Source organism: Epinephelus fuscoguttatus, linkage group LG19 (assembly GCF_011397635.1).
Source record: "Epinephelus fuscoguttatus linkage group LG19, E.fuscoguttatus.final_Chr_v1".
Lineage (NCBI taxonomy): Eukaryota > Metazoa > Chordata > Actinopteri > Perciformes > Serranidae > Epinephelus > Epinephelus fuscoguttatus.
In genome coordinates, this window is record NC_064770.1 from 21,304,765 (window position 1) to 21,326,047 (window position 21,283).

The 21,283-nt window shown below is 42.0% G+C and overlaps 2 protein-coding genes across 4 annotated transcripts in view; one reads left to right on the plus strand and one right to left on the minus strand.

Moving 5' to 3' along the window:
• The first annotated feature begins 4,108 nt into the window (after positions 1-4,108).
• Positions 4,109-21,283, plus strand: part of LOC125880038 (dedicator of cytokinesis protein 7-like) — a 36,110-nt gene continuing 18,935 nt past the window's right edge. For all 3 annotated transcript variants that reach the window (XM_049562247.1, XM_049562248.1, XM_049562249.1), the window contains exons 1-20: positions 4,109-4,295; positions 6,370-6,457; positions 7,883-8,061; positions 8,285-8,353; positions 8,513-8,639; positions 9,125-9,337; positions 10,940-11,025; positions 11,140-11,206; positions 11,458-11,607; positions 11,771-11,851; positions 12,089-12,245; positions 12,391-12,521; positions 13,592-13,685; positions 13,806-13,968; positions 17,057-17,174; positions 18,812-18,882; positions 18,970-19,108; positions 19,231-19,332; positions 19,438-19,524; positions 19,718-19,949. In XM_049562247.1, coding sequence (XP_049418204.1) covers positions 4,246-4,295; positions 6,370-6,457; positions 7,883-8,061; positions 8,285-8,353; positions 8,513-8,639; positions 9,125-9,337; positions 10,940-11,025; positions 11,140-11,206; positions 11,458-11,607; positions 11,771-11,851; positions 12,089-12,245; positions 12,391-12,521; positions 13,592-13,685; positions 13,806-13,968; positions 17,057-17,174; positions 18,812-18,882; positions 18,970-19,108; positions 19,231-19,332; positions 19,438-19,524; positions 19,718-19,949 — 2,404 coding nt within the window. In that variant the 5' untranslated portion in view covers positions 4,109-4,245. The remainder of the gene's footprint in view (positions 4,296-6,369; positions 6,458-7,882; positions 8,062-8,284; positions 8,354-8,512; positions 8,640-9,124; positions 9,338-10,939; positions 11,026-11,139; positions 11,207-11,457; positions 11,608-11,770; positions 11,852-12,088; positions 12,246-12,390; positions 12,522-13,591; positions 13,686-13,805; positions 13,969-17,056; positions 17,175-18,811; positions 18,883-18,969; positions 19,109-19,230; positions 19,333-19,437; positions 19,525-19,717; positions 19,950-21,283) is intronic.
• On the minus strand, positions 14,634-16,329 carry angptl8 (angiopoietin like 8). The gene is made up of 4 exons (XM_049562274.1): positions 15,844-16,329; positions 15,209-15,352; positions 14,983-15,093; positions 14,634-14,901 (listed from the first exon to the last, which is right to left on the minus strand). Exons 1-4 carry the CDS (start codon positions 16,147-16,149, stop codon positions 14,884-14,886), a joined length of 579 nt encoding a protein of 192 aa, XP_049418231.1. The 5' UTR covers positions 16,150-16,329; the 3' UTR covers positions 14,634-14,883.

Below are 21,283 nucleotides of genomic sequence, written 5' to 3' on the forward strand. Positions count from 1 at the left end.
GCTTTCTGGATGGCTACCTTGTTTTGTCGGAGATCGGCGTGCAGCACTGTGGACTTGGTTGTCATTTTCGCCCTCGGCACTGAACGGTGACCAGTCCGATAGCATAATTTGATAGAGCAAATGGGATCGTGGACGTCACAAAGCCGCGACAGCTCAGGAGGCAAGAAGAATCAACGGGCCACACCCATCTTGCAAACACAGCAGCAGCACCATTTAAATATGAAAGAGCTCTCTGGTTATTAGCAGATTGCATCTTACTTTTTTTTCCTCTCTCCCCCTAGTATTTCCTCCAAATACAATATGTGCTGTCTCTTTCATTAAGCTTTCAGGTTCGCTGCTCTGCACATTCATTCTGGAACTTTTTACATGCAAATTTCGTTACTTGGTAGTCTTCCATTTTCATTAACTGGTTCAATGTGTAAAGTGGAATAATTTCTTTTAACATGCTGTTTGGCTTAAAAGCATAATTTGCAAGGTGGTTGGAGAGTGCGGGCTGGTGGGAGTAAAGTAATATGAGACAAAAAGCCACTGCGTATGCTTCAGGGAATTGATCGAGGCTTGGGCACCGGTAAGCTAATACACATAGATGATATAGAGGTAGATGTATTTGCGAGCTATATTTCATCCCATCAGAGATGAAACGGTTTGTGACAGATGGAGTGATATTGTTCCCCTGAACGGCCCATGAGTGTGGCCCCTCCTGCTTTCCCTCCCTGACAGATGTAGGGGGAGGACCACAGTGCACTCTTCTTTCTTTCAATTGATTTGGGTGCTCGAGCCCTTAGGGACTGGAGGATGGTGGTGGGATGGGGGGTGGTGGTAACGGTGATGGGGTTTTAGTCGTTTCCTGCAGCACGTAACCTGTAAAAAGTCTAAAGCAAGTACTGTAAAGAAGTCATAAACATATCGTATGCATATATCTGCATACATTCAAACCCTGAGCACATTAATAGCAGTGTACAATGTGCACTGCGCCGAGTGGAGCTGGAAGGGAATATTTCCATAAATCTTGGTTAGTGAGTGACAGCATAGCATGCACCCATGCATGTAATGTAGGCAGAGGAGAAAGTGTGGCTGTGCATGCTGGTGGCTGAGTCTTACATGCTGCTTTTCAAGATACATTCAATTGATTCTTTACAGGTTATTAGTGAATAAGATGAGAGAGATAGTAGAGACTTCTTCTGTCTGATTAGCTCACTATACTGTTTTGTCTCTGGAGGAGGAGTGAATGCCAAAAGGTGTAGATTTCTGTGTCTTTAGCAATTAAGCAGATTTTAAGTAACTCGGTGATGATTACCTTTTAAACCCCCTCCCCCCAAACCCTGATTGTCGCATCAACATTTGGAGACTTAACAGCTGTCTTGTAGCAGATGTGTCCTGTTGCTACACCTCACTCTCTGTCCCTGGAGGGGAAAGGTCAAGACAGGGGTGGAGGTCGAGGCAGAGATTCTCCTGAAGACGCTACATGTTGATGCTTTGAGGGAGGAAAAAACAAATGAGCATCTGCCTGCCCCCTTGTATGTGACACCACCACAGGACAGAGATTAGAATTAGCATTATTGATTACAATATTCAGTGTGGTGCAATTCCTCTGTTCTGCTTTAAAAGCAGCGGAACAAGGAAGACTGAGAATGTGCAATATTTATTTTTATATATACATAAATATACATAAATACATATATGTATCACATAATGTTGCAGGAAACCATTACTATTTTTAAACAGTTAGTGCGTGTATATTTTTCCTATTAATTGTATTTCCTTTTCATCCTGGAGATAGATGGTGAGTTTGTCCTTCCTTTTTGAGGAGTTAATGTTGTTAAAGTTTTTACTGCTGGCGGAGTAATGTCCTGGAAGCAGACCCCAGTAAAAAAAGTGGTTAATGATTTTAATAGGACTCCCTGGTGGGGTGGGAGAGAGGGGACGTGCCCTGGCCACAGGCGCGTGGCGGCGGAGCAGGTGGATGACGGGCAGCTGAGTAGTGGGCTCCAGGGGGAGGGGGGCTTCCATTTTGGAGGACTCTTGGGGTTGAGAGAAACCCTGAAAAAAAGGCAACCCCATCTGGAACTGAGGTGGGGGCTCTGGTGTGAAAGAGATCTAGTGGGTGGTGTCTGACACTCTCTCTTTTGTTCTTTGGTAACACAGCAGTGATGGTGGTGGTGGTGGGGGCTCTCGTTGCCGTGGGGGCTGGGCGCTCGAACAATAGTGCCGATCTAGGAATTGAAAGCCTTCGATGAACAGAAAGGCGAGGAAGCAGGCAGGGAAGGTGCAGACAGAAGGATAAAGCAGGCATGGGTTCAGCCCACTTATAGTAGGTGGGTTTTCCAACTATGCAAGGACGTTGCAATGTCACACACAAACAAACACACAATCACATACTATGTGTGTGTGTATATATATATATATATATATATATATATATATGTTGTGTAGTTACATTGTATATGTCTGAGAGGTATGTACACTTCATACATACATATTAATAAACAAATTATGGACCATTGCACAATAAATTTTAATTTCCTGAACCTTGGAGCAAAAGAAAAATACAAGATGAGTTTGGGCATTGTGATGGAAGTGTGCCTGTAGCAGGGAGAGATGGAGAGTAAGCTTCATTTATTTTCATTAGCAGTGTCCATGCCCGCTGCGAGCTCTGATGCCGCTCTGACTGCTGTTCCATGCATAAACATACATCCCTGAGATGCCTGTCCTTGCTCAGCTACAGCCAAGCCTCAGTCACGCAAGGTTAATTTTACCTCCGTCTCCCTTCTTTTTATTTTTCCACATCCCCTCCTATACAATTCCTGCCATTCATCAGCCATCTCACAGAGGACGGCCGAGTACCTGCAGCAGCTCTCCAGGGTGCTGAATAGGACGACTGTGGGGTAGAAGGAGTGAGCAGTGGGGGGGAGGGCTGCTGCAGCGAGCATTGCTATATTAATTCCTCATAGTAGACATGGGGGTATGGAGTGATTGCAGGCAGGGAGGAGGGAGACGTAGACCTGCCATTACAATAAACTGACAAGTCCTCCATTAGTGGGAAGACTCACTGACAGTGTCATTCGTCATTTGCTCAAACAGAGAAAGGGCCCTGTCAAACATACAGTTTCTGATGTTTTACCCACCCTAAGGAGCATCATTTCACGGCTACTTGTTTTATAACTGAAAAATATTTCACATCAGTTGTCCCACTGATCTGACTTCCAATCTCTATCAGGCAGGAGGCCAGTAAACAAAGCTGCAGCTATTTCTTGTGTCCGTGTAGAGGTCAAATTCTAGGACTGAATCTTAAACAATCACTGATGAGGCCAGGCTTTCTTTCTTCTCCAATCATGGTGAACAGCCCCACCTGCTGGTGTGAGGTGGCAACAACAAGCTCTGTTGTCTTGTAGAGACATGATGTACTGCAAGCAGTCCTCTAGATGCTGCTGTTGTGCATTTGTTTTCTAATTAGATTAAAGTTGACATCAACAATTAGGCCTATCAATGTGAACTAAAGCTAACGGTAAAATGTGAAATGTCAAATCCAATGCCACTAAATAGGACGTTTTACACCAATTGTTTTTAGTGTCAAGTCAGTGTCAGTGTCAAAGTGGAGTAATCATCTCTAAAACATGACACTGAGAGTGACTGAGAGCTTAAAACGTATCTGTCCTGCTTCCTTAATTCTACACAGAAATGAAACCAGTGAAACCCTAAACTGAGGTGGATATGAGCCGCTTGCAGGTCGCTGTAAACCGGTCAGGTGAGATTTCTGCATGAACAGATGGTGGATCTAGTCAGCCAGTGCAACCTGGTCAAATGATTGGGGAGGAATAGTAGGACCGGAAGTAGGGTAATGACTTCCATTGCAGTGTGGCATTTAAATATATTAATACGCTGATTTGAAATTGCTAATATCTGTAAAATGGCACTGTGAACAACATGCCACAAAACTAGTGTCAATGTAATGTGTGTAACTGAATAAAGAGTTAATAATGAAAGCGAATCTGATTTTACGTAGTGTTTTATTTTGAAGTGACACCGGATGTAGTGCATGTAAAATGGCGGACTTGACGCTAACTCCCGGCTCCCAGCCGCTAGGAGGAACAAGGAGGGATCCATGCCCAGTCCCAGCGTGGAGAAGGAAGCGGTCTGAGAGAGAGTCCGCATCCCTACACGACAAGACGGGACGTAGCCAAGGCGCAGCAGGAGGGGAGTACTTTCAGTTTGACTTCGAGGAGTTTCTTTACATGGGGACGAGAAATGACATCTACGGCGAGCGAAAGGAGGGCGTTTGCTCATAAAATCAACCGGTGAGACAGTAACTGAAGTTATTGTTTAACAGCTACAGTTGTGCCGCTCGCGCTGCGTGAGAGTGACCTGCTGGACAGACGGCACATATAGCCAGTATGCTAGGATTTAAGGTATCATTCCCTATAAACCGGTTAGTGTAAACACAACTTTACTTTTCTGTTATTAAACTAATGTTAATTGAAGCAGTTTGCGCTCGTGTAAACGGTCTCCGGCTCTTTGAAGAGTTTACTAGCATGTTTTGTGTGCGTTAACGTAGCGTCGCCAGAGCATTGCCATCAACAATGATTGAGCTACTTAACGATAACATTAACACGCTCATGGCTAATCTGCTGACTCAGTTTTGCCGTTTGTGAGTATTAAAGTATAGTAACACCGACTTTAATGTCTCACACACACATTAAAATAGCACCAAGTTACATTCATCATGATGTTTTGTTCTTGTGTCGTGTGAACGCCTCGCAGCGTTATTGTAGCAACCTGTTTCCACATGTTGTAAACTGGTTTGCCCTCCTCGTGAAAGGGTATAACGTTAGTACTGCACGGACTGGATATCTAGCATGTTATTGTACTGAATAAATATTGATCAGGTTCCAGGAGAAATCGTAAAGGCATGCCACATCTGTCAACTGGCTCTTTGAATAGCATGCTTTAATCGCCCTTGAGTGTGTGTGGAAGTATGTGCAGCCAAGTGCCTCCCTGTTTGATGCAATAGACCTCTTTATAAATGGGGCTCCTTCAAAACACATCGACACAGTTCATTTAATGAAAAACAGCTTAGTATTGCAGTATCTGCTATCTTCTCCAGTAGCTTGTGAGAAAACAAATAAGATGGCAGATTCTTATCATCACCTCTTAGTGAATATCTTCTCACCCTGATGAAAACCTTGCTGAAATCATGTCTGCACAGCAGTTATTATAAACTTAAGACCAGGCTCCATCTCATGGTGACATTATTTTAATTCGTATATTGCACTATTGGTAGCCTGTCACTTTGTTTAATACTCCTTGTTGGTTATCAGTAAAATGCCATGTAGGGATATTAGCTATATTGACCATTCTCCCACTGCATTCCCCAAGTCCTGTATGTCCTTTTCCTAGTGGGACCCAGACCATTGTTTGGTGCAGGATGCAGGAAAGGGTGGGAAGGGGTGTTCTGGCTATTGCCCTTGCAGTCGATAGCTTTCCTTTTTCCTGTTTCAGATTGAAGGCTGCAGAAACTGTTTCCACATCTTCAGATGATAGTGCACATAAAAAGTTAAACATGCAAAAAAAAGGTTGCTATGTCATCATCAGGAAGTCTTGCTACATCTTGGAGATGGGAGTCGAGGTCATAGGTCTTCATGTCTGTCTGATGGAATGAAGGCATGAACCATAGCTATGTAATCATGAGGACCATGGTTTGGGAAATGTTGAAGCCTTTGCAGCTGTGTATATGAGAGAAACAGACATTTTGTGTGGTTCTAAAGGAGCAGCTGTCTGCTGTCACTGTGAGAGGATTTTTTTTTCCTGCTTTGTCTCGCTCTTTAAGCCTCCATTTGCCGTTACTCCATAAAGGCCATGGACAGAGCTCTGGCTCCGTGCCTGCTCCCTGGAGCCAGCTCGCCACCTCTCCGTGAGATCCGCTTGAGTCCCTATTCAGAACAGCTGTTGGCCTTGAGCATCGCTACTAGTAGCACCAGAAGCTGAAAACTTCTGCTTTACAGATTGTGTAGGACATGTATCTGAAACTTGGAGGTTGAGATATGCAAGCTCAGATTGACTTGGCACTTCCCTTTTACAGTTTTAACACAGAATCTGAAAACTGTAAATGAGAATCATCAATTTAAAAAGCATTTCATTTATGCAGATATCCCCACCAAGTCTTTTTGAAGTGATTTTAGTTCTGGGATCCTTAAGTGAAGCATGCAAACAATGGCATGATTATGAGATTCATGCATTCAAATTAGTCACTTTGTATTTTGATTTATCTTGACCATTAACTGTATTTTAACAGCTAGCTTTCATGTCTGTAAACGTGTGCTTTTCTTCTCTGTTCACCAGCTAACAAATCTTTCATATCTCTTTCTTTCTCAGGACGGTAGCTGCAGAGGTCAGAAAACAAGTGTCTAGAGACTATGGCTCTCCTCAGCTGACTAAGAAACGAGGAGGCGCACACCACCCTGTGAGTCACCCTGTGTTTAACTTGCCAGAGTTTTAAGCCAGCAGGTTTAAAACTCCAATTAGCAAGGGTCAGAGGTTGATGGATGTAACTTTTTGAGTTAGGTTTAACTTTAGATACAAGGAGTGCACATGAGTGTAGTTTTAATTAGTGCTGACAAGCAGGCGTGACTTGGTTTTGAAACATGATATACCTACTCTTTGCTCACCTGTGTTGTTTAACAGCCAGGCAAGGTTTCTGCATGGATGCTCACCCAAAATAGAGTATAAGATGCTGTGTTTTGGGAAGTGTCTGCTGTCACATTACAAGGATGACGGTGGAGTTTTAAATTAGTCCAGCAGACTCTGTGGACTGTAAACCAGAAACCAGAGCAGAGACTTTTAACTCAGTGCAGTCTAGAGGTGCATGAGGGCAAAGACAATGAGTGAAAATGTTTTTTAGAATAATATTTCTGAGACAGTGTATTAAACTGTATTTTAGATAAACACCTAGTGGCTTTACATACAGTAAGTGATTGCTAGCAGCTGTGTCTGTGGCAGATTCTTTGGCTGTAACATAAACAATGGAAAGTAAATAGGTGCATCAAGATTTGAAGGATTGAGAGCCGAAAATTGACACACCATTCAAACATAACATTAAAGTTACCCTTTGGTATCTTGTAACGGTGAACATGTAAAATGTGTTACAAGTAGGAATGAAAATGATTTATCAATTAGTTGATCCGTGATACATGAAATTTAAATGATCAAAAAAAGATCTGGTTATTCAATTTAAACAATGTGTAGTCTCATATTACATTCTAGCTATCAGAGGAATGGTGAATTTTGAGAGCATGTTTCAAGTAAACAAAGAACGCAATGTAATTACTTTGATGATAAGGCAGCCATCATGGGGCCTGGAATAAGAGTGCGGTGGCGACATTGGAAAATTAAGCAAGCAAAGCAAAGCATTAGGCAGTTACATTCAGTGTGTTTCATATGTCTAGGCCTCTACATCTATATATGTTTCATAGGCTATGCTTTGCCGTTAGAGAATATGCAATATGTTGCTGTGAGCTTTGATTCAGGAAAAAAAAATGCATTTACTATTGGTTGGTATGAGCAAAGTTTTTATCTTTGGCACTGTGTTAAATGAAAAGCCCATGAACTTTTGAATTTACTTAACAGTAACTATTTTTTTGTGTTATATTCATATATATTTACAAGGCCACTGTAACTATAAGTGTTGTTTCATGACTCCCTGTCTGTTTTATTTTAATTTTCTTTGTGTCATATACAAATGTTAAACATCCCTTACCGGTCTATCATGACCTCATGCTTCCTTTTACTACTCCCTGTAAGTCCTTCTGATCCTGCTGATCAGATTAAGACCTGTCACCATGGCCATGTCACAGTTATTGGTACATAATAGTCTAATGTTGATTGACAGCTGCCCCTGACAGAGGTGGTTGAGCCGGTGGACTTTGAGGAGTATGTGAGCAGCCATGCTCCTGGGGTGGAGCCTGGCCCGCTCAGGCAGTTGATGGAGTTCCCCCAGGATGACCTGGAGCTCCTCCATCTGGACAAAGAGTGCATTACACTGGAGCCCCCACTGCCTGAGGAAGAGGAGTGAGTCTGAGTGCTAATGGGCGACACAACTCTCATACTGTAACACACACATCCCTCTCTGATTTTTACACTACCACACACACATACAGAGGATTAATATTACTGTAATGGAGGACACACTTCATCACAGATAGGAACAAAGCCTCTCTCTCTCTCTGACACTGAAAGAACATAAATATTAAAAGCATGCTTTGCTCAATTATTAATGTGTTTTTCTATGTAGCTCTCTAGATCCCAGAGTGAGAGACGCCTTGGCAGTCTACACAGATGACTGGCTCGTCATTCAGAGAAAGTAAGTGGTTTCAGCTGTCAGTGTGGTACCAGCTGAATTAACCTACAGTACATGTTTCATTAATTGTTTAATAATGTGAACCACTCTTCGCTCTTCACTGTACATGTGACTGACGGTTACATTATTACTGAGACAACTTTATTTGTGGATTTCCTGTAGATACCAGCGCTACAGTACTGTATACACACCTCACAACTCTGAGCGACAGAGGGAGAGGCAGCGAAAGCTGGTCAAACAGACCTTTGAACTGGACGAGGCTGCTGCTGCTGAGCGCCAGGATGACCAGGTAGATGGTGGTGATGTTCAAAGGACTTGTTATCGGAAACGCTGAGTGAGCAATCAGTCATTTTGGGTTCATTAAACAAATTTTATTGATCTACTGTGCACAGTAATGCCAAGTAAAAGCTTAGAGCATTATCACTTTACTGAAACTCCCATCATTTGATACCTGGGCAAAGAGATGTGGGGAATAGCCAGCCAAAGAAGCTTGAGTCTTGTTATGATGGGAAAGGCAGCATGACTTGTATTCTGCTCAGCGAATTCATCACATGGAGAATGAGTAATGGATAAATGGATATATACCTTGTCCATTATCCATTACACAGTCTCCATATGAATCATCTTAGATGGGTAATAAGGTAATGGGATCTGTAGCACATTGTCCTCATGTTTCTAAAACATCTGATGTGACCACTTAAAGGTGACATCTTTGCCTGGAAGGAAAAAAAAACACATGATCTCACCTCTTCGTTTCACTTTTATGTGCTTCAGGATGACGCAAAGCGGCGGTCGGTCAGCCTGGATGAGACTCCTCGGGGCAGCTGGGCCTCCAGTATCTTTGACCTGAAGAATTCCTCCCCAGACGCCCTCCTGCCGTCTGTGCTGGAACGTGCAGCTGCAGAGGACATGGACCGGCGTAATACTGAGGCACGTCTGCAGGGGCGCCACTGTGACCTCCTGGGCCTGTACCCTCCACCCGATGAGGTTTGTATTAATACAACTTGTATCTGCCTGTGTTGTGGAAGAGGGTGTGTTAAAGGAACATTTCATCGCCAATTTTTCACTGTTGTTACACTGAATTTGTGAGGAGGGATCCCCCTTCAGTTGCTCTTCTGAGGTTTCTACCGTTTTTTTTCCATTAGATGGGATTTTCTGGGGAGATTTTCCTTATCTGCTGTGAGAGTCCAAGGGCTGTCACATGCTGTAAAGCCTTCTGAGGCAAATTGTAGTTTATGATATTGGGCTTTTCTACATGAATGTCACACGGGGTTATAAACAAATGATCATTTTGAGGTTGAATTATTCCTTTAATGTAAACAAATCCTAACTTTATCATATAATTAAGTACTCTTTATGACTCTTTATTACTAGTTCATCTTCAATAATGCAGTTCAAGCTTAAGCTTTGCAAAGTTAATAAGGAATTCTAATAGCTGAATATACTATTACAATTTTAAAAATATAATTCAGGCTTAGTAAGCAAAGCAAAGGCAGCATAGCTGATATAGATTGTTTTTTGGCGTCATTGGGAAAAAAAAAATCCATAATAACCTTTCAGCATATTGTAATTAAAGTACTCTCTGAGAACACTAGACTTCTAAACTGCTTCTTGACTCTGTTTTGAGGCTCTAGAAAATCCAGCTCCTGTCGGGAGACTTTGACCAATCACAGTTTGTTTCAGAGAGAGGGTGTTCCTATTGCCCCTGTAGATGTGTGTGCACGTCCCATTAGATACTGAAAGCCTGATTCAATGGCAGAAAGTCCTGCAGAAAACATTGCTATTCCAGGATTGGCAACAACTACCGACACTGCAGAGCAAAGATGGACTTGTCAAAAAGAGAGTCATAAAGAGAGTCTGACAATAAATGCAATACATGTGTCAGTATCGGTGAAGCATTTCAGATATGGAGAGAAAATGGTGGCTTACACCTGCAGCTAATTCAGATTCATGTTGATGTAGCCAATGTTAACTAGAGCCTCAAATCACAGTGTCATTTAAAGAAAACAGGAAGGTAATTCACATAGAATTGCCGCTGTATAATGACACCTGAATCACGATCAGGATGATTAGAATGAATCATCTGTTGTGAGAGACCAGAGAGCTGCAGGAGGAGAGTGTATTTTCAAATTCTGCTTGTTTCGTTTTTGTTTGTTTTGTTTTTGCTGCTTTAATATGTGAGGTTATTGTCTTAACCTTCATGTAGTACCTAAGTATTACTATCTGTAATGTAAGCATTTAACAACAGAGCTTGATTGCAACTTAATCTCAGAGATCACAACTTAAAACTATACCCAGTAGAACATTTGGTTGGAAATGTTGGCAAACGTCGTCGCCATTTGTTCAGCTCAGAGTAACATTATTGAATGTTCCCATGAAATGAATGTCTATACTGTCTGCAAACCCAACCACTTCTGCACAACTGTTTGCTTTTCTTTCCTCCATGTTCTCCTTTTTGTACTCCATTCTTCTTCCTTTTTATCTGTGTACACACTATCGCTTTCCCTGCTGCTACGTTGCCATGACATCTGTGTAAATGTTATGCTGGTGTGTGTATTGTACAAGGCCGTCTTTGTGTGTGTGCGGCAGGATGAAGCAGTGGAGAGATGCTCTGTCCCTGAAGTGCCCAAGGAACACTGTGGCCAGAGGATCATGGTCAAGTGTCTGTCTCTGAAGTGAGTAACATTTAGAGTATAAGGGCTGACATTTATGTCCTTACACTCTGATTCATTTTTTGAAACATCCGCAATGCTCTCCATATCTCACTATTATATTTTATGTGTTTTCAGGTTTGAAATAGAAATCGAGCCAATATTTGGAACACTTGCTCTGTATGACGTCAAGGAAAAGAAAAAGGTAGCAGATCATTTTTTATTTGATAAAATGAGTGGTCTTCCAAAGACTTTCACTCTATAAAGCCACTTACGTAATGCTGAGCTCATGCTTAACTAATTGAATTTCCTTTGTCTCAAAAAGGTCTAAGTGGTCTTGCGGTTTAGATCACTGAGTCCAAACTGAATTAAAATCCCTTGACGTGCATTTCCATTATCATCTTTCCTTCCCCTCCCTCCGCCGTTTCCCGCTTATCTCAATCTTTCCTCCAACAGATCTCTGAAAATTTCTACTTTGACCTCAACTCGGATCAGATGAAAGGGCTGCTTAAACCCCACACGCCTCACATAGCCATCTCCACCCTGGCCCGTTCTGCCATTTTCTCCATCACATACCCTTCGGCCGATATCTTCTTGGTCATTAAGGTACTGAGAGAGCCCACTTTACTCTAAAGAGTCTGAGCTAATGTTAGTGGTATAAAACAAGTATTTATTTTTGGCTTTTAAGCTCTACTTTAATTTTAAAAACTCATGTGAAATCCTAGTATGTGATTAAAGATGTGTTAACACTTGTGTGCATGTATTTCAGCTTGAGAAAGTCCTTCAACAAGGAGACATTGGAGAGTGCTGTGAACCCTACATGGTTATGAAAGAGTCAGATTCCACCAAGGTAACGGAGCCAAAAATGTGTTTTAAACTGTTGCAATGCTCAGGGCAGGTGGCCAGCATGCACGTGGGATCCTTTTTCTGTCTAGTCATAAAAATTACTCAATTCTGTCTGGGTAAACTGCAATATTTACCCTCCTCTTTGACAGGCCAAAACTGTTGGCCGCTGCACATAATTTAATCCTGTCTTCATCTTTTGATTTCTTTCATCATATCGCATCTGCTCTCTGGCCCACTGCAGCACAAGGAGAAGCTGGAGAAGCTGCGTCTGCAGGCAGAGCAGGCGTGCAGTCGCCTCGGCCGTTTTCGCATGCCTTTTGCCTGGACGGCCATTCATCTTCTCAACATCGTCAGCAGTGTGGGAGGTCTGGATCGGTCAGACCCTGACTCAGACTCTGGTACTGCTGACCTCAGACATGTCCTCAGTTTCAGTGTCACACATGCATGTACACAGGGCATCCAGCCGGTTACAGTGACAAAACATATTGCAAAATTAACATTCATGCACATGCCTCCCTAATTTATGACTTCTCTTATTGCTAGAGCGAAAAGGTCTTGGCACATGGAATGAGAAAAGGAAGAAGGGCTTCGAGCGGATGAGTGTCGGGGATGACATGTGCAACTTTGCCACTTTCCGTCCGGCAACATTAACTGTCACCAACTTCTTTAAACAGGTCAGACTTAGTCTTATGACTCATTCATACAGTTATGCTGACTCTAATGTACTCATCATTTCACTGGTAAAACTGAGTGTCATCGCTGCAATGAAGAAAGCTAAGGAGCCGACATTACTAATGTTTTCATAACAAAAAAGTGGAGTTACACCACGTCACTGAGGAGGGAGGGGAAACCACACAAGTTAAAATGATACTACTTTAACCAATAACCTGGAAACAAAAATTAGAAGAGGCTGGACACTTGCCTTCATAAAAATGTAAGGGTAAGAAGTGGCAATTAGAAAGCTTTTTACGTCAGAGAGAATCATTACATTAGGAAAGTTAGGGAATATTTTCAAAACTATGTTTATTTTTCTAATAAAATCCATTATTTCAACATTTTATGTTTATGTTGTTCTGTTACTGTGATAAGATCAAATGCACTTTCCGCTCAACAAAGCACAAGTACTGATATCAGACAGAACAGCCAACTGTACTCTCCTTTTCCATCTTGAGTCTGACGTTGCCTCCACTTGAGCCGATTTGTGTGGAGGTGGAGGAAGGGCATTCAAATTTTCTATTCAGTCACTGGAGAACAACATATCCACCTGACTCTAACATCATTTTAAGTTCACACTGATGCGTAGCCATGCCTACATACTTGGTTTGCCGGGTTTAAGTAAAAACAAAGTACAATGCCAGGCAATACTAAGACACGTCAATTTGGAACAGCCTCGATAGCAGCGTCTATCTTTTCTAGAGTGCTTGCAGTTGTTGTTATTACTCCTCATTGGTCCCAGCATTTTGCTTCATAATGCTTGGCAACAACTTGACAGCGGCGTTCATCCCTCCTGTGGCGCTGATTGGCTAATCAGTTCCCCGTGTGGCGATTATTTGTCATTTTTTATTTTAACCGAGAAACAACTGCCTCGTGTCATGATGCAAGACAAATCAGTCACCTGGAACTCTGTGGAGTTTAGGCTGGCTGTTGTCGTTCTATTTTAGAAGTGACAGCTATTATAACTATATTATAATTTAATGTATGTAATCCCAATAGACACTCTGCTCTTCTGTTTGTTAACATGAAGGAGGGGGACAGACTGAGCGATGAGGACCTCTACAAGTATCTGGCAGATATGCGCAGACCGTCCTCTGTTCTGCGACGACTGAGGCCCGTCACAGGTAAATGCCATGAATAGTCGAGGTGTTGATGAGAAATTGTCTGAATTCATGTCGGAAGGTTTATGGAGAATTTGTGATGAATGATTTTTCTGTCTTGTTGTGACTTATTTTGTCCTTCAGCCCAGTTGAAGATTGACATCTCTCCAGCTCCAGACTCGCCTCATTATTGTCTGTCACCAGAGCTGCTGCACGTGAAGCCTTACCCTGACCTGCGTGTTCGCCCAACCAAAGATGTTCTGGAGTTCCCCGCTCGCTATGTGTACACACCACACACCACCTACAGGTGAGTGTTCACCTCTCACAGACACACACATGCGCACAGTTGACCCACAGGACAAATACACAGTTACGTTATCATTGCATGCATGGCTTACTGTGTTTGGGTATTGATTTTTGACAAAGCCATACTCGTTCTGCCTTCACCTTCATGTGTAGTTTCAAAGGGGAGCTCCGCCCAAATTAAGAATTACAGTATGTTATTTCCATGGCTGAGAAAAGCTTAATCAATATTTGTGAACATGTGCTACTCTCTCTCAAAGCTCAAACATGTACCCACATAGTCTGAACACTCCCCTGCGTGCAGTGTCATCTATAACATCTTTATCAATATACTGCCTATGGAGCATCTCCAAACTTTACACCCTATGACGTCACGAAGTAGAGTTTTTGCACTCTAGTTTTTGGATTGGGGAGAGAGTTGTTTATGTTTACTCATGTTTTTAGATAGTCTTAGATGATAGGAATAACATGTATGAATTTGCAAAGATGACAGCAAGTTCTAAATTTCAAATTGAAACTCATTTTATTGATGTCACTGTTTTGTAAAATATATAAATACAAACACAAGTTATTATCTTTAATGTGTTTTTTTCTACACACAAGCTTACAAACTATACAAGACACTTAAAAAATCTTAAATAATTAAATAACTATTTTAACGGTGAATAATTTAATAACTACAGCTCAAAGTTTACAAACTACATCAAAGTCAAGACAAACAGAAGACAAAAAAATCACAAAAATATGAGACGCAGATAAGAAACAACAAGCACATAATCAGAAGAGCACTAACAAAAACTATGTTCTGGGCATACAGTAGATCTATATCACACATTGCAGGGTTTGAAGGGAGTGCAGTGACGTTACAGAGTTGAGATCTGGGTGGACTGGGAGACTTCACCGGTGAATCTCGTATAAATTATGTCATATTTTCACTCTGGAAGAAGGAAACAAAATTGTAAGTCTAATGAAATGAAAACATTAATGAAACATTGCATGCTTCCGACAAGTGACTCACCATCTCCTGCAGTTTTGAGAGTTGCTCATTCAGTGTCTCAATATTCTCTTTATGGAACTGGGTCAAATGCTGTAAACTTTTCAAGACGTAGGAATGCTCCTCTGCTCTCTCCTAAGGAACAGGAGTATAATTAATTAGGCATTAAGTGTCAGGTGTTCAGACATGTGCTGTTGTGACAGTGTGGCTGTTTCTTGTATCTATAGAGAGACTATCATATTTCTGTTACCTGCAGCTCTTTGATGCTGCTGCTGGTGTTGACGTATGTCTCCAACTTCTTCACTTTTGTTCTCAGCGCCACCTCTTCCTGCTCCATGCCGGCCAGCCAATCTTTAGTCATCTTGGTCTCAGCCTGTTGCTTGGCCATCTGGGCCTGTCAAAAGAGCATCTGCCCATATTATCCTCTTCCCCCAGCACTGATCCCAGTGCAGCTGGCAGCTGCCTGCCCCACAGTGTGACATGCAGCTTTCTAATGACACTCTCTTATCTCAGATGAAAGACTTACATTTATCCATATACATCAGGAAGATAGATGAAAGAATCGTATGATGATTTCGTGTCTTGCAAAAGAAAACTGGGTCTGAGACACAGTATAGGCATTGTTGTGTTTAACACTTTTGTAAATCAGAAAAACGCTGCTTTGTTATGTCTGTTCAACATTTTTTCTTTCGGGAGCTGAGAATCACAGAAGTTTAATCTGGTGGGGATTTTACATACTTGAGATACTGCCTCCATCTCCCTGTGCTCCTGCATTTAGATCTGCAGTATGATTGTAGTTCTCAGTAGTTATCTTTTTTTATAATAACACAACCATTCAGCAGCACATGGGGAATCTGCTGTTTGCATATTTCTGTGTTTTCTTACCTGTAGCAACTGTATCATTTCTTTCATCTGTTTCTCCTCTTCCGCGGCCTGCTCAGTCTCCTCTCCCAGCTTTTGCAGAGTCCCCTCATGGCTTATCAGAGTCTGGCTGATTTTAGCTATCTTTGCCTCAGTGGTTTCAAAAGCATATTTCAAGGATTCGCTGAACTGTATGATACCAAACATGAGTACATTGACGTCTTCCTGTTGCACAGTGTTGTCTTCCGTCTTGCCTGTTTTCCTGAGTGGACCCACATGGGCTGCTCCTAAACCCCCAGCCAGACAAAGCAGGCACAGACCCCAGATCATCTTCAAAATATCTGTTGTTTACAAACTGTAGTCTAGTTGTCTGTTTCACTCAGCTGTTCAAAAGTTTGTGATTTTCTTCCCAGCCAGTTAAGGAAAAAGCTGGCGTTATGTAAAAGCTCAAAAATGAGAAAGAAACGCTATAACATGTATTTGTCTATCGCAGCTGTGCAGATATCAGCATCATCAGAATATCCAGTGAATGATGAATTTGGAGGGTGATCAGTGCGCCTTATATTGGATGTGTACATGCAATACTTGGTAAAACATTAGCTCAGCTGTGGTTCGATCACAGGTCTTTTCCATGGCCTTGGTCTCAGTGACCCTGCCTTGAAGTTTAACCCCTGAGGGACTCATTTTGTCATTTAGGTCACAAACACATGCGACATAAATAACAACGTGTGTCGCACTCCTGTGTTTGATACAGAAAATGTATAAAATGTACTGCATAGTAAATGTAATTTAATGTTACTTTAACAAAGTCGTCTTGTGCTGCATTGTTGCCTCTTGACAGGTGAATAAAATCAGCTGATTTAAAAGATGAACAAATGTTACCTCTGATGTTTGCCTTGGATAGGAGTAAGGTGACTTTCACCAAGCTAATCCAATACTGGGTCACACTTTTCCCATGTGCACACACTCTTATCTTTTTCTTTTTCCAAGAATAAGACTGTCAAATGTTTTCGAGGGGTTGTCAGGAACAATTGTTGCAGAGTAACGTGGTACACTGTTAACACATGTTGACAACATAACAAGCTTCAACCAGGTTGTGAAACGGTCTCCCTGCAGCTTGTTTGTTATGATTGTGACTGTTCAACTACCAGCAATGTTTCTCTAACTGTGTAATGGTTTGGGGATTTGTTAATTTCTCTCTGTCTTATTCTCTGCCCTGCCTCATTCTGCCTTTCAGGAATCTGCTCTATGTTTACCCCCAAAGTCTGAACTTCAGCAGTCGTCAGGGCTCGGTGAGAAACATCGCTGTGAAGGTTCAGTTCATGGCAGCAGAGGACCCCAGTCAAGCTCTGCCGGTGAGTCACACTCAAGGATAATAAGTGACTGCGATGTTCTGAAAATGAAACTCCAGTCACAAAGAATGGCTTGAGGCAGTGAAATAATATACGATGTATTCTTGGAAGAGTGAACTTCTTCAAAGGGGCCTTTTATTTTAGCACAGAGGGAAGCAAAGTGGAGTTACATTTTGGGATCTCTCCTTTTTTTAACTGTAACTACTTGGGGTTAATGAATATGAAATGGTTGATTCACACTATGCATTACTAGCTACAAGTGTTACTCCATCCAAAAGCTATATTTTGAGTATCAAACACTCACCCCACCCCTGTACACTTTGAAGGCAGGCATTTGTGGTTTGCTCATTTGTACATACAGAGGCTGTGGGCAGACAGCAGTGGCAAGTTGAAACAGAAAAGGTGTCAAAACATCCATAGCACCTACAACTTCTCCAACACAATCCACCTCAGGGGTGTCCCCGACCATGAATCTGATCTGTCAAATTTGGCCTTTTGTCAACTGATAGTCAAATCATTCATTTTATTTTTCTTCTTGCTGATCCTTATTCTCATTTGTGACATTAGTTTCCATTTTCCACACCAGTCAAAAGAGCTGAAACAGTCAATTAAACAAGTTGTCTTCTCGGTTTGGTGCAAGAGTTTATTTTATAAGAGGATGCACTCCATCCAGCGCTGTTTGTTTTGTGTTGGGGGTGCATGTGTAGGCACACAAAACAAACTGTGTGTAGGTGCGTCAGCAGCGTTGTCCGCATCACTGAAAGGGGTTGACCTGCAGACAGCACACATATTTTGTTTTGTACTTCTTTATTTGGCTTTTTGCCTTTTATTTGCGAGGACAGACGTAAAGGGGCGAGAGCAGGGATGACATGCAGCAAAGGGCTTTGTACATGGGACTCTCACTCTAACCACTGAGCTACTGGGCGCCCCGTGATAGAATTCTTTGCTAAGTTCGGTTCCTACTCGCTTTCTGTGGTTGTTAACAGAACTTTCAAACTTACTCCTAGAGTGAGAGATGCAAGCTGCACACAGTCGTTTCTACATGCCTCCACCCTGCTGATTTTGATGAAAACTGTTCATAAATTATTTGATATTTACTACTTTGTGAGTGCTATTTTTAATGTGAGTGCTCTGCTTAGCAACTTTACACCAAAATAGGATATATATCATGATATATTGGGAGAAACCAAGCAATTCTATATAAAATCAGACAATCAGCACCCCCGTATAGCCCCAATGGGATGATCCTTTGTTTCATTACCACATTTTCCTGCACCGTGACAATTCCACTTTGAGATTGGCAGTCGAATCAGGCTCCTTAGATCGAATCATTGAATAGTACACTTTACAGGGTCACCCTTAATCCACTTATCCTCTGTTGTCCACATGGTCAGTGTATTTAAAATTCTAAAATTTGCCGAAACACTGTAATAGCCCTCTGTCCAGTAGTTAACAAATGTTTTGAAATGAACATTATCTCCATATTCATAGATTCTGGATTTTACTGTGAAGGAGAGTCATTTTTTCTGATGGTGAAATCCTTTGAATGATTGATGAGACTACTGTGAGGATGATTATATCAAAGGATGTCTTCGTATTGGTTATGGAACTACTATATTTAACCTCTGCTATTTGACCAGGTAATTTTTGGGAAGTCGAGTTGTGCGGAGTTCATGCAAGACGCGTACACTCCCATCATCTACCATAACAAGTAAGGCTCAATCCCCTGTTTGCCTCCCACTGGAGTTTGTCCAACTTGTTTCTTCCTTAAACATTGTGTTTAACTTTTGCTCCAAAGGTCTCCTGAGTTCTACGAGGAGATGAAGATGAAGATCCCTGCCAACCTGACAGACAACCACCATCTGCTGTTCACCTTCTACCACATCAGCTGCCAGCCCAAACAGAACACCCCTCTGGAGACTCCTGTGGGCTACACCGTGAGTACTCTCCTTCAGCTGGCCCACATTGAAAACTTCCGCCCACACACTGACTTGTCTGAGAGCTCCTTCTGTTGTCTTGCCATCGCTGAGCGTTCGCGTGTCTTTCTTTCCACCGGCAGTGGATCCCTCTGATGCAGCACGGCCGACTACGCACCGGCTCCTTCAGTTTGCCTGTCTCGGTAGAAAAGCCCCCACCTAGCTACTCTGTGCTCACCCCTGACGTGAGTGTGTTTAAAAAGACTGTGTTAACATCAGTTTGGCTGCTATTGCCTACTCATTTGTGGTAGGACGGAGTGTTAAATGAGTTGGGTGTCACTCTGCGGCAGGTTCAGCTCCCAGGCATGAAGTGGGTGGATAATCACAAAGCAGTGTTCAATGTCGAGGTGACGGCCGCCTCCTCTGTTCACACTCAGGTACACAAATATGCCTTTCATACTATGGTTTCTACCTGTTCATGTGCTTTATGAAGCCCTATTGGAATTATGTTAGCATTGATAGGACAGTTTCTGAAATTTTATCAACAAAATTTTTACTGAAAAATTTCTGCCACATTAAAATTCACCCAGTTCAAGTGACACTTAATATTTTATCTTTTGTTAACTCCAGGACCCCCACCTCGATAAGTTCTTCACTCTAGTGTACGTTCTGGAGGAGTACTCCTTCCCCTTCCGCCTGAAGGACGTCATCATCACCGAGGCAAACATGGAGGGGGAGCTGAAGGCCAGCATGGCTGCACTGAGAGGGGCTCTGCTGGATACCTGCGTCAGGTTCCTGCACCAGCTGCTCAACAAGCTCATTCAGCTCATCGTCTACCCGCCGGTCATTGCGGGCCAAATTGGTGAGTGAGTTCTGAAGGACAGCTATTTGAGATTTGAAGTGCACTTCCCAGAATGAGGCTAAATGCTAACTCTGATCATTTGAGTAGATAATGTGACAATTATTAATAATGACTGTTGTTGATGGTTTGGGTAACAGAACTGTTTGATTTATGCTTGTTACTGTGAATCCTAATCCTAGTTACATTTATTCAAATATTTAAATTGTGTCAATGTTCTGGGAAGCAGTATGTGTTTTTTTTGTTTGGTTTTTTTAATGCCTCCACACTAGTGACAGCAGGTTGTTTGTCTGTCCGTCCTATTCTTGTGAACATGATATCTCAGGAACACCTTGAGGGAATTTCTTCAAATTTGGCACGAACATCCACTTGGACTCATTAATGAACTGATTCGATCTTGGTTGTCAAAGGTTAAGGTCATTGTGGCCTCACAAAACATGTTTGGTGCCCTAATTCAACACAAATGTCTTGCAGGACAAAATGATAAAGTAATGACATTGTATATCGAAAAGGTCAAAGGTCCAAATCACTGTGACATCATAATGTTCTGCAAAAACACTTTTATGGCCATTACATGACGCCATAACGTCAAGGAGTAGAAGGGGAGACATTTGGTTAGATACTAAATTAGTGACACTAATCTTGGGTTCCCACCAGACTGTGCTGATTGTAGAGATCTTCTGTGCTATCATGTTGAAGATGTGTATGTAGCATCCACGTTTCACCAAAAAATACACTTACCTTTTCTTAAATTCAAATTCTTCACTACATATAATGTATGAGTCTGGTCAGACATGGATATAAACTACAACTTTGCTGGTTGGTGAAGGCTAGGGTTGGACCATATCGTAGCCTTCATGATAATACTGACACAGTTTTTGGTATGATATGAAAAATTCATATTGTGATACCTGAGGTGTTTTGAGTTGTTGACTTATTGATGTCATACTATTACATACGGCGACAACAAGCATGGCTGAAAGCGAAATTATTACAGACTCCGCTGTGGTTCTAAAAAGAGGAGCAGCTTCATTAGTGTAGAATAAACTGTGGTGACGTTAGACCTTGGTGTCCTGAATGTTTCTCAGACTCTTTTAGCGACTTACCGCTCAGAGGGAACTCATTCAGCGGCTCCTCTGGCAGCAGCACAGCGTCTCCTCTTCTACTCTCTTGCTGTTTGCACACAGGAGTTGTCAAGTGATTTTGTCATAAACCTTTGCTAATGTAAACCCATGTGATGCTTGCAGCTCAACAAAAACTACATATATGTGAATGTGTGATATTTCTGGTATCATAACAGCCTGTCACAGGTTATTAGAGGAGAAATAAAGGTCCAG